A 12,894-nucleotide genomic window follows, 5' to 3' on the forward strand; every position below is an offset into this window, starting at 1 on the left:
GTGAGGGCACCAGTGCATTAGCACTGTGCCCCTACAGTGTCTAAGCCAAACCTTCGACATTGTAAGTGCAGGGTAGCCATAAGAGTATATGGTCTGAGAGTCTGTCAAACACGAACTCCACAGCACCATAATGGCTACACTGAAAACTGGGAAGTTTGGTATCAAACTTCTCAGCACAATAAATGCACACTGATGCCAGTGTACATTTTATTGTGAAATACACCCCAGAGGGCACCTTAGAGGTGCCCCCTGAAACTTTAACCAACTACCTGTGTAGGCTGACTGGTTCTAGCAGCCTGCCACACTCGAGACATGTTGCTGTCCCCATGGGGAGAGTGCCTTTGTCACTCTGAGGCCAGTAACAAAGCCTGCACTGGGTGGAGATGCTAACACCTCCCCCAGGCAGGAGCTGTAACACCTGGCGGTGAGCCTCAAAGGCTCACCCCCTTTGTTCCAGCACCGCAGGGCACTCCAGCTAGTGGAGTTGCCCGCCCCCTCCGGCCACGGCCCCACTTTTGGCGGCAAGGCCGGAGGAAATAATGAGAATAACAAGGAGGAGTCACTGGCCAGTCAGGACAGCCCCTAAGGTGTCCTGAGCTGAAGTGACTAACTTTTAGAAATCCTCCATCTTGCAGATGGAGGATTCCCCCAATAGGGATAGGATTGTGACCCCCTCCCCTTGGGAGGAGGCACAAAGAGGGTGTACCCACCCTCAGGGCTAGTAGCCATTGGCTACTAACCCCCCAGACCTAAACACGCCCTTAAATTTAGTATTTAAGGGCTTCCCTGAACCTAAGAATTTAGATTCCTGCAACTACAAGAAGAAGAGGACTGCTGAGCTGAAAGACCCCTGCAGAAGAAGAAAGAAGACACCAACTGCTTTGGCCCCAGTCCTACCGGTCTGTCTCCTGCCTTCTAAAGAAACCTGCTCCAGCTACGCTTTCCCCAGGACCAGCGACCTCTGAATCCTCAGAGGACTGCCCTGCTTCAAGAGGAACAAGAAACTCCAGAGGACAGCGGCCCTGTTCCAAAAAGACTGCAACTTTGTTTCAGAGGAGCAGATTTAAAGACCCCTGCAATCCCCGCAAGAAGTGTGAGACTTGCAACACTGCACCCGGCGACCCGACTCGACTGGTGGAGAAACAACGCTACAGGGAGGACCCTCCGGCGACTCCAAGACTGTGAGTAACCAAAGTTGTCCCCCCTGAGCCCCCACAGCGACGCCTGCAGAGGGAATCCCGAGGCTCCCCCCGACCGTGACTGCCTGACTCTGAAATCCCGACGCCTGGAAAAGACTCTGCACCCGCAGCCCCCAGGACCTGAAGGATCGAAACTCCAGTGCAGGAGTGACCCCCAGGAGGCCCTCTCCCTTGCCCAGGTGGTGGCTACCCCGAGGAGCCCCCCCTTGCCTGCCTGCACCACTGAAGAGACCCCTTGGTCTCTCATTGAAAACCATTGGAAACCCGACGCGTGTTTGCACACTGCCCCCAGCCGCCCCCGCGCTGCTGAGGGTGTACTTTTTGTGCTGACTTGTGTCCCCCTCAGTGCCCTGCAAAACCCCCCTGGTCTGCCCTCCGAAGACGCGGGTACTTACCTGCTGGCAGACTGGAACCGGGGCACCCCCTTCTCTCCATTGAAGCCTATATGTTTTGGGCACCTCTTTGACCTCTGCACCTGACCGGCCCTGAGCTGCTGGTGTGGTGACTTTAGGGTTGCTCTGAACCCCCAACGGTGGGCTACCTTGGACCCCAATTTGAACCCCGTAGGTGGTTTACTTACCTGCAAGAACTAACATTACTTTACCTCCCCCAGGAACTGTGAAAATTGCACTGTGTCCACTTTTAAAACACCTAAATGTGTTTTATGTAAAAAGTATATATGCTATTGTGATTATTCAAAGTTCCCAAAGTACTTACCTGCAATACCTTTCAAATGAGATATTACATGTAGAATTTGAACCTGTGGTTCTTAAAATAAACTAAGATATTTTTCTATACAAAAACCTATTGGCTTGGAATTGTCTCTGAGTGTGTGTTCCTCATTTATTGCCTGTGTGTATGTACAACAAGTGCTTAACACTACTCCTTTGATAAGCCTACTGCTCGACCACACTACCACAAAATAGAGCATTAGTATTATCTCTTTTTGCCACTATCTTACCTCTCAGGGGAACCCTTGGACTCTGTGCATACTATTCCTTACTTTGAAATAGTGCATACAGAGCCAACTTCCTACAAAGGCCTACTCACAAGGAGTTGTTCAGTCTTTTGGTAACATGTGACCATAGATGAGCCACAATGTACTGTCTGGAAGAAGGAAGACTTGCACGGAGAGCTGAATTCTGCCCTGATGTAGATATTTATGGTGCATTTCAAAGGCAGAACAAGATGCTCAGCGAGTCGGGTAGTGATTTAGGAGGGCAAAAAATATAGAGATTGGGAACAGGAACAGGTGAGCAGCAGGACTTAAGGGATTGGTTGGGGGGACGGTGGAAGCATGGCCAAAGAATATGAGAGGATAAGGGGAGGGACACTATCTCCAGGTGCTCATCATGATGGGTAGTGGGAGGCAGAGACAATCACAGAGGATGTTAGTTGTGGGAGGATACAGGACATGTATTTGGTGGCTGAGTGGTGAATTTGGGATGATGGAATGGGGAGCAGCCTAGTAGGGTATAAAAGACAAAGGGATAAAGCAACTAATGGTGGATGTATTCATTGAATCAAATACTGTTCAGATAAAGGTACTTCAAGAAGTTTGAATAGACAGCTAACATGCAGGAGCTATGCTTCCATCAAAAGTGAAAGAAGTCTGAAGTCTATGATAGGCATAGGTACTCAGGACATGAATAAAGGGAAATGCATGTTCTCAATAATGTCTATTGCTTCCTTCAATTCCCCTACAAGAAAGGGTGCCCAAGGCATCTTAAAGTAGGGCAGGGGTCAAAGACTACTTTAACAATTCACCTGTGGCACTCTCTGGCTCTGGAGGTTTATATATGTTAGTTCCCCCAATCAATTATGGACACTCACTTTGGAGATATTTTATTTGCAAGGACGTGTAAAGTAACCTCTGTAATGCTGTAACGTGTTAAATTATAAAGGGCAAATGAAACAAATTAAGAATCTATTGTTGGGCTTCTGCCCTGCTTTTTCTGGCCCATTAGTTTTAGCTAGCTTGATACATCTATATTAGGCAAATGGGTGATTTCTTAAAATGCAATACTAGTACTACTATGCAATAACATTATCATAAGTAACACAGCCTGTGCCTTAATCTGGATTAAATCTATTTTTGTGATGGTAGATGCAGATGGTCTTCAAAGCATTTGTCAACCAATTTATTGCTAGAGCACGATGAGTTTCAGTAAAAATCTGGATAAAACATTTATATAATGCAGGTTTCAATGCGTATGAGATAACCATAGCTTGATAAGATTAGACAGAATGTAGCAATAATTAATTTGAAAAATCCAAGATTAAAACTCTAATACCCCAATCAGTCGGGTTGACCTACTCTATATATTAAACAATGAAAATAAAGATTCAAAAAGGATGCATTAATTGTTTTTAAAAACTGTGCCCTCAGTCATAATTGTACTGCAACTGAAGAAGGGAACTGGGCCATTACGCACTATAAAACTGATTGAATTTGCTTTTTGTACAGGAATACCGTTTCTGCTTGTAAACAAGCTAGAGCCATTTTCTGAAGTCATTATTATAAATTACTCTCCACAGCCACAAGTATGTGTCCCTACAGACACCATATCATGGGACCGCTACTATGGTTTCCCTATATTATGGATGTCAAACATTATGCTATAGTGTTTTTTGTAAAGAGATGCATGTGTCCTAAAGATGTGTCTTATCTAGCCTATATTCAACATTTGTAACACAGAATACATTAACTGTGACCAGAAGGCTTCCAGTACGTGCAATTTACTATACAGCACATGATTGGAAAATGATGTCCATCAGGTTTAGAGCTTGCATGATAACGGCATAAGGATTTCCAGACTAAGCAGTAGCCTGGTACATTTACATACAGTGGTGCTCAGTAGAGTGAGGGTGATAAAGCTTTAGGTGGGCTATGTACTGGAAGGCTGATTTCTCATTGAAGCTTTGGTTTTTTTTCTACATATATTTATACACTGCAAAATAGGTGAACAAAACAAAGGCTTCAAAACAGAAATATGTTTGCTTTATACACACCTGACTTTCAGCTTGATCCAGCATCTTCTGCACTGCTTCCTAGAAATGGTGTAAACATAGGACCAGTGAAAATCCGGAAGGCGTAAAGTATCTGTTTTGTACTTTGTTAAGAACATCTTAAACCCATGTGTATTGCATTTACAGAATATACTTTGCTTTGTTAAGGGGGACAATCTTTTAAAAGGATACACTTGTGTCAAACTCTTAAAACGTCAGAATAAGACACTCTAAAAGTGCTTATCATTTGAAGGCGCAAATGGCCAGCAATTTAGAATATCAAACACACAGAAAACAACCTTAGATAGTTTGATGCATGCACACGTGCTTAGAAAATATAGTCTTGATGCAAAGTAGTAAAGAAAGAGTGTCACCAATGTACAAGAAATGCAAAACTGATATTATGTCCTTCTTTAGCACAGTGAGGAATTTAATAACAGCCATGTGCATCTGTTCAGCTAATGGCCTTAAGAAAAGAAGACAACAGGTTCAAATTACTTTAGTCTGAATGCAAGAAACCCAAAAGTGCAATCTGTTTTAGACTGGTAAGAAGAAATATATTAATGGTCAAAGAAACTCCAGCAGCCTATGTCAAAGTTTAGTTCACATTAAAAGCGAGGGGGGCAACTCAAGTCTGGTGTGGAGATTCCAAAAGGCTGGGACGGTTTGAATGAAAACAGTTACTTAGTAAAATCTATAGTTTTCTTGTACCACCCACATTTTACACTTATTTTTTACCATCATTTTGCCAGCCTCAGCATAATTAGGAAAAAAAACATTTTCAGTTTTCTATGTCGTGGATATACATATCCAGTGTCATAAATTTAAAAGAGATGTTTTAACCAACTGTAAAAGTATAGTGTGAATATTTTTAACTCGTTGGGCATGACGAGACCAATTATTAGCTGCTAAATAATTACGATGCATCTTCCCTGCACAAGAACAACTTCACTTCATAAGCAGCTCGAAATTCTGGGACATTACACTGAAAATAGGAAAAAGGTTAAATAACTTGAGAGTAAGTGCAATTGAATTAGAAAAAAGGTAAAGGTACCCAAACTAAATTTAAAAAAAGAGGATGGAGATGTAATATCTAACGATGTTGTTACCAGTGTGGGGTGAAACCTCCTACCAGGTCTTTAAGAACACTGTTGCCAATTATGTACTTTGGTGTAATAGTCTAATGCATTCTGGGTGCCGTAGCCTTGTTTTACTTCTACAGAACTAATTATACTAATAGACTGGACTGGAGTAAGGTGGCCTCCCTATACCCACCATGCAGTGAGTCTCAACATAGTGCAAACAATCCTAGTTAGGCCCTGCTGCGAACCTTTGCTCTGGTTTGCTATAATGACATTTGCTGCTGCATTGGTATTTATTGTAAATGATGTATTTAAATCGTATTACCTCTATTATAATTATGTGTGCAGAGAGCTATTACTGTACAGGCCTTCTCACCACTTTCTATCTGTGGGCAGAGGGTGTACTTTTCACATGGATCACAGTGCAAAAGGCACAAGTGAGATGAGAAGCATCAAGAGTGCAAGTGTGTATTACCTGCTTGTAGCTGGAAGCATTCCTAACCCACCATCCTTCTCCAAAACAGCTCTTGATAGCCTAACTGTGGATATCCTGGACAAGGAAACATTAGACACTTCTCTGGGGACCTACTCTTAAAACACCATATCCTTATTAAAAGGTCAGGTAGCATCTGTTATGGCCTCGAAACAACTTAAACTACTGCATCTGGTTTAAAAAAACAAAACAAAATAAAAATATATACATACATGTATACACATACAAATGCTTTTGGCCAGCACAAATTAATCGGCTTGTCTGTTCCAAAATCATTCAAATACTGTTTCCAGCACACACATCATGACATAATGGGTTAGCCTTTCTAAGATGTCGACTCCCCTTCTCTGTGAAAAAACGGCATTTTCGCAGGTAAACATCCACCTTAAAAAGTACTCCACTTCTGTGACGGGGCTGGCAGGCTGGCCAATCTCTGCTTTTATTTCTACTTTCGGTTAATGTTTTTCTAACTGTATTTTTCTAATGAGTAATTTTTTACTTAAAGGAAACATGTCCGTGCCACTCTTAGATGGCAATAATTTTTCTCTATAATAATATACACTTTTAAAACCTCTTCACAGGTCTGCAAAATATAATGTAGGCTTGTTGAGGACAGACTTAATGGCCTTGCAAATGCTTTTTCCCTCTACAAGTGCTAAAATAAGGGCTTTCCAGATCACCAAGAAGATCCAATAGAATCTATCAGGAAGATCAGGGAGCGAGAAGTCTGAAAGACTGAAACTGAATAATTCCAGCCCAGGTAATGACAAATGAATACCTGATATACCTGATACCCGATCTCTTCACAAGGATGTGGATTGTCAGGTATAAAGTGCCACCTGCCACCCAAAGTACACTATTTCTTTTAATTTGCCTATTGGTTCCTTTTACATACCGAAACTAGTTACTGTTTATATTTTCGATTTTTCCCTAGCTTTTATGATCTCCATAGCTGCGTCTTTACAAATAACCTGGTGCTCTCCATTGAACAGACATGATGATGCCACACAATATTTTCATGGGAAATTACATTCTGGGACCTGATGGGGTAGTTTACTTCAACTAATTATGGTCTCCAGTCTAGTACTAAAACGAATACTGAGTGGATTAGCCTGGACACACAATGCCCCTCTTCCTCCTTCATGCCCCTTTCCCTCCCTCCACAATATTACGGGTTTTTTCCATTTCAGGGATTTGAGACGCTGTTCTTATTTGGGATTACATGGACTCCTTCCATTGTTGGGAAAAAAAACTGTTTCACTGACCAGACGTTCAAATATATTTTAGCATTATCTGAAGCGTTCTGTAACAGGTCTTGAAACGTAGGTATCAGCAACGTCATCAGGCTGTTTTCATATTTGACTATCATCATTTCACTGATATGTTGCAGAAATAAACCCAGTAACAATCATTTATGAACTCTCCAAGCATTCCTAGTAGGTCTTTTAAATGATATTAATTTAAAGCTCAAACAATGACTATGGGCTTCATTACAAGGCTGGCCGTCACAAGACCCCCAGCCTCGCGATGGGGATTGGACCGCTGCAGCTGAGGCGGTCTGACTGCCACATTACAAATTTGGCAGTTGGACAGCCAACCGACCGCTGTCTCCTCCAGGATCCATGATCCCGACAGGGTGACAGCAGCCTTGCCTGTTATCAGCCAGGGTAGCACTGAACTCAGTGCCACCCTGCTGATCACAACCTTGTTCTCCGCCAGGCTTTTCATGGCGGTTTCCCCATCATAAAAATGCTGGCGGAGAACAAGTGCAGGGGCCCCCCTGCCAAGCACCCTCGGAACGCGCACTGTCTGCTTGGAACCCGGCCAATGCAAAAAATATATTTGGGACAGAACGCCACATTAAAACCATGATGCTGGTTGCTGCATTTATGAGGTGAAAGAACAGAGGTTAAGGCACTGATCAATTCAAAGATTGTTTAAGTATCATTTGTTTCATGGGATGATGTTTACATTTGGAGTTACATTTTCTTTAAAAGTTAATCAACCTTCTACTTTACTCATTTGGCAAGTGGTATGCTTGGGGCCTGCTGTAAACAGCATATTTAAATGTGTCTCTGCCCCAATTTTCAGGTGTCTAGTGAGTTAAAATTCGAGGTCACTATCAAATCCGAAGAAAACAATAAAGTATGCACTCTGTCAATGTTCATCCATCCGCTGAAGAACTACATCACTGAAAAAGATACATCTTGACGAATCGGCCAGGCACAGGACAGCTGTGTCACCTTTTATGTAAGAGTTTGGTTAAGGAGCAGCAGCGAGAATCTGATACAGCCTGAACAGTATTACACATTTAGAAAAAGAATATAACCCATTAAACGAAAATCAGCATTTACTTATCATTACATATACAATGAGAACATGGCAATTTAAACTATTACGCCCTAAGGGCTTACCATAACCAAAATAAAACGTTTGTTACAATTTAATGTTTTTATCAAGGTTTTTTTTTTTTATGACAAGAGTGTTTTCTGTAAATGATACTCACAATGCTTTAACTTTCTAAAAGTGGTATTTTAAGAGCTTTCCAAAATTGGGGTGTATACAACAGTTCACAAATGTCTCCTCATCTTTGCAACCGGGTATCCATTTCTCTTTTTTGACAGTTTGAATAAGACAGTGCATAGGAGAAAACGACAGGTTGCTGTCTTCAGTGATTGCTATATTTGTAGCCAAACAGTGTAAGCAAATATGTGGATGACAGAAGACGTAGGATGGGTCCTGTAGAAATTGGACTGAGTACAACAGAAGTGGCAGTAAGCTATGTGTTTGTTAGCTCATCTCACGTCCACCACAGACTTATTCCGTGGGTGGGAAGATTCTAATGCATTTAAGACAATAGGAAGATTATCATTAGGACACCTGAGAGTTCACCGAAAAAAGTTCCTCAGCATACACTGGCCGAAGTGAAAATTGGCCGAGGAAGCAATATCTATTACAAAGCAAACAAAGAAAGAGTGCTTAATAGCTCACAATGTTATGTAGAGCAAGGAGCTGCCTCACAGAAACCTATTAGAATGAAATTATGGAAAAACACTCACCCTACCTTGGCCAAGATTCATGCAAGCATGAATGCCTTTTTAAAGGGGGAGCAGACTTGAAGAAAGGCCTAAATGGAAGGTGCAAAGACCAGGAGTACTGATATGAAGCAAATGGATCTCTCACACCTGCAACACCATCATTCCAAAAATAGAGGAGTCTACTGGCCTGTGATAGTTTCTTGTACATTAGGCCAACACTATTTTTAGTTCCCCGAAAAAGAAATGCTCAGTATTCTTTCTTTCAATTCCTTAACTACAATCTTTATATGCATGAAAAGAAATCTAGAGGAAACTGGTGTGACCAGAAAAAAGTCAGCACAAGGATAACAAACATCATCAATAGGTAAATATGGAGAAGCTACTTACCTGTAACTCCGGGTTTCCTGTATGGGTACTGTCATTAAATTAATAAACATAGGGAGGGATCCCAAAAAAGAAATTTCAACCTTGTAGCCTTTCACATATCATTTTTTCTAAAAGATTGCCTATATTATCCACAACAAAAAAATGTAGTAGATGGGATATATCAAGGTCAGAAACGTTCTTTTTGTGCAAGACAACAAGGCCTTATGCATATCCTAAGGACTAAACATGGTCTCATCTGTCGAGCTGTTAAATGTGCCTGTCCTACAAAAGGCTTTGCTCCAGTGGAACCTGCAAATTACAATTCATTGTTTTAATGTATTTTGCAAAATGTTGCTAAAATGATCAAACTAATACTCTTGTGGAACACTGTTGGCTATGGTTGCTGACTGGACTCTCAATTCTGTGGCAATAAGGCTCAAGAAATCTGTATATTTTTGTCCATTCTTGCTTGACGTAACTGCTCCAATTTATTTTCGAAAATGTCTCACTCTTCAATTTGGATAATAGTAATATCTGTCACATACAGTGCTTTGGAAAAGCATAACTGGGTTATTAAGTGCTATTAAAAAACAAGCTGTTATTATTCTTATTGTTATTATTGTTATTGTTCTTAACTAGGGCTGGACTGTCCATTCTGACACCCTGTCATTTTACTTTTGGGATGCATGATACAATGCTTTCAGAGCCTGATGGGTACCTCGACCCAACCATGCTCATATGGCCCCACTCTAGTCATAGCCACCTGCAGTGTAAGGGTGGTTTTGAAGGTTTTTGCCACTGCTGATTTTGGATTCCAGTTTGGCTCTATTATTAACCACCACGTTGTGTATATTACAACATTGGCCGCTTAGTTATGGCAAATGAGTAAAATGTATGCACCTGTCATGGTACAGTAATCAAACTCACGGTGGCAGTCAGGACCACTGCAGATGCAGCAGTCCAACTGCAACATACCATCTCTGGAGACCGACTGCCAGCTCCGCCGGAATCTTGGATCCCGGCAGGGGCAGAGATCCTAATCCAGCAGGGCAGCGTCGCAAGCAGCGCTGCCCTGCAAATTATGACCTCGCTCTCCACCACCCTTTTCATTGCGGTAACACCGCCATGGAAAGGCTGGTGGAGAAAAGGTGCAGGCGGCCACAGGGGAGCCCCTGCACTGCTCATGCACCGGGCTTCCCACTGCCCAGCACCAATGCTATGTTCACTGTCTACTTTTCAGACAGTGAACATTACATTGTGAGGGTGCAGTTGCACCCTGCTGGCTACAGCATTGACGGCGGCTCGATTACGAGTCAGAGACAATGCTGTAGCCTGTTTCCCGCCAAGTCGGCGGGCAGAAACTCAGGTTTCCGCAAGCCGACCTAGCAGGAAACTCTTAATGATGCTGATGGAGAGGCCGCCGCATAGGCGGCGGCTATCCTGTCAGGAGTTTTGCGGACAATGTTTTCTGTCCGCCAAACTCTTAATAAGACCCCAAGTCAGAACATAAAATCTTTGACCAGGATGATCCTGGCTGGTGTATCCCTACCATGGTGTATTGCCGTCAGCCTCAAGTTGTGCCATGGACCCAATCTACCGCGACCACCGGTTCTGTGTTTGTAATTAAAACTTTCAAACTTCTGGTTCCCCTATTTGATTATTTATTTTTTTTTTTTTTTTTTAAGGTAGGTTTGGGATTTATATTGTTTTGCATTTTCATTTTGTTACTGTTTGGGACTGCATAAATACTTTACACATGGCCCTGGGTTAAACCTGTCTGCTTTGTGCCAAAGCTGTCAGGAGGCTAATTTAGTGAGTTTAAGGCCTCACCCTGACAAGTGTTCTGAGTATTCCTTGAGGTGGGCAGTCACCCCTCCCCCATTAATAATCAAATTTCTCACAGCCAAAATGTGGCTGAAATCACAGAATTTCCTTATATTTATTACCAAGAACACACTGTAAACATCACAATTGTGCTTCAGAAGAAGAATTCAATGTTCTATTTCATGGCTTTGGTATCTGGTCCAGGATTGACAGGTGCTTAACTAGGGGTTGGCAGATTGGGCACTAGCTCATTAATTTGCCTTCACATGGGGTAGGTGGGATCACAGGAAAGAGAGGTGTGGTAATGCCAAAGTGGGTGATACCTCCACTACTTTTCTAACAATGAAAAAGCTAGTCCCTGGTTTTCAGTGATGCTTTGTGCCTCTCTGGAGTCAGCAGATCGGAGTATCAGGAACCAATAGGTAGTACGTAGTACTATTTAAACTGAACTTGATTAATTGCTTGCCTTGTTGCTCAGACAGAATACTCTATGAAAGTTCTCCTGTGGCCATTAGGTAATCAGCAGAGGCTCAAAAAAAACTTCTGCATTTGGTACAATAGGTGAAAATATGGAATATCGGCACAGGCAACTTAACAGCATATCAAAACCCGGACCAACTGCGAAATACAATAAAAATGCTTTGCCTGAAGATGAGAAAGGCATGTGCTTTCCGTATTGCCTATAGTTTTGTTGTTGTGAAGAATCTAATCACAACCTTGACCACAGTTGCCAGGTGTGGCTGTGTATTTACCATTTTTGTATCTCTCTGTCCTTTGACTTTATTGCAGTTTGAAGAAGAGCTATAGAAAATATCTGTCTGCACTATCTTAACAGCTGGAGGAAAGCACAATGGACGTTCAAATGCAAGCTAGACCCACCTAACACTAGAATGAAAATGCTGACAACAGCACAAAACTTCAACCAATAGGCTGCCAAGTGTCCTGACTGTGACAATATGTACATTCAACTGTATGGACATGTACTGTGAGGGAAACATGCTGAGGATCTGAATATGTTGTAGGACCCCTAACGTAACGGTACTTGAGGTTGAGAACCTTCATTACAATATACTCTACTGCAGTCGCTGTGTACTTCAACCCTATGTCCTCCAGTACCTTTTTGATTTTATGGGCATTCAATGTACCACAATGCTACTTTGGGTCATTTAAAGGGACCACTAAACTTCATTGGCCATCCAGGCCTTGTTGACAAGCTTGGACAAAAAACAAAAGTGAAATAATTTCTGCAACTATCTAGCTGAAGACATTTAAAAAAAAAAGAGTATGCAAACAATGTTAAAATCAAGAAAAGCTCCACAGAAACAAATGCTTGTGACAAAATAGTAGCACAGTATCCCTTTGTTGAGATATCTTAGTCATAGAGCGGTAAACATATGTGGAAAAAAATCACCCAACTTTGATTGGGCTACATTGTGGATCTGTGAAACTCTTTGCTGGCATTGAGGCAACACTGCAGTTTTTTCTCTCTGCAAGACTGCTTCTCCTTTCATTTTCCCTCTTTTGCAAGTTGGCAATTTTTTTTTACTCTATCTGCATTTAAACGTGCAAGTTATTGCAGTTTTAAAAAATATATATCAATATTAATACTTAGTTCATTTTCTCACCGTTGAAATACTGCTTCAGGATCTTGAATATTGTAAAGATATTTGTGATTATTAACAAAAAAACTATGATGGAGAACTTACTGATCTGTGGAATTTTATAAGGCCCTCAAGCCATTAATATTCTGTTTTCCCTCTGTGCAATAAAAGAATCAGAGCAAACACCAGTAGGTCTTGCAAACAGGCCATAGCATATCATTTGCTACAGTGCGGACTTTTCTACTTCAAGTAGTTTTCATTCGGTACTGTAAGAGGATATGT

At 41.9% G+C, this 12,894-nt stretch overlaps 1 protein-coding gene across 1 annotated transcript in view; it reads right to left on the minus strand.

The window, feature by feature from the left end:
* Nucleotides 1–12,894, minus strand: part of ZRSR2 (zinc finger CCCH-type, RNA binding motif and serine/arginine rich 2) — a 226,800-nt gene that overhangs the window by 149,854 nt on the left and 64,052 nt on the right. The window contains exon 6 of the mRNA XM_069205016.1: nucleotides 4,212–4,250. Within this exon, the coding sequence (XP_069061117.1) occupies nucleotides 4,212–4,250 (39 nt within the window). The remainder of the gene's footprint in view (nucleotides 1–4,211; nucleotides 4,251–12,894) is intronic.

Source organism: Pleurodeles waltl, chromosome 8 (genome assembly GCF_031143425.1).
Source record: "Pleurodeles waltl isolate 20211129_DDA chromosome 8, aPleWal1.hap1.20221129, whole genome shotgun sequence".
Taxonomy (NCBI): Eukaryota; Metazoa; Chordata; class Amphibia; order Caudata; family Salamandridae; genus Pleurodeles; species Pleurodeles waltl.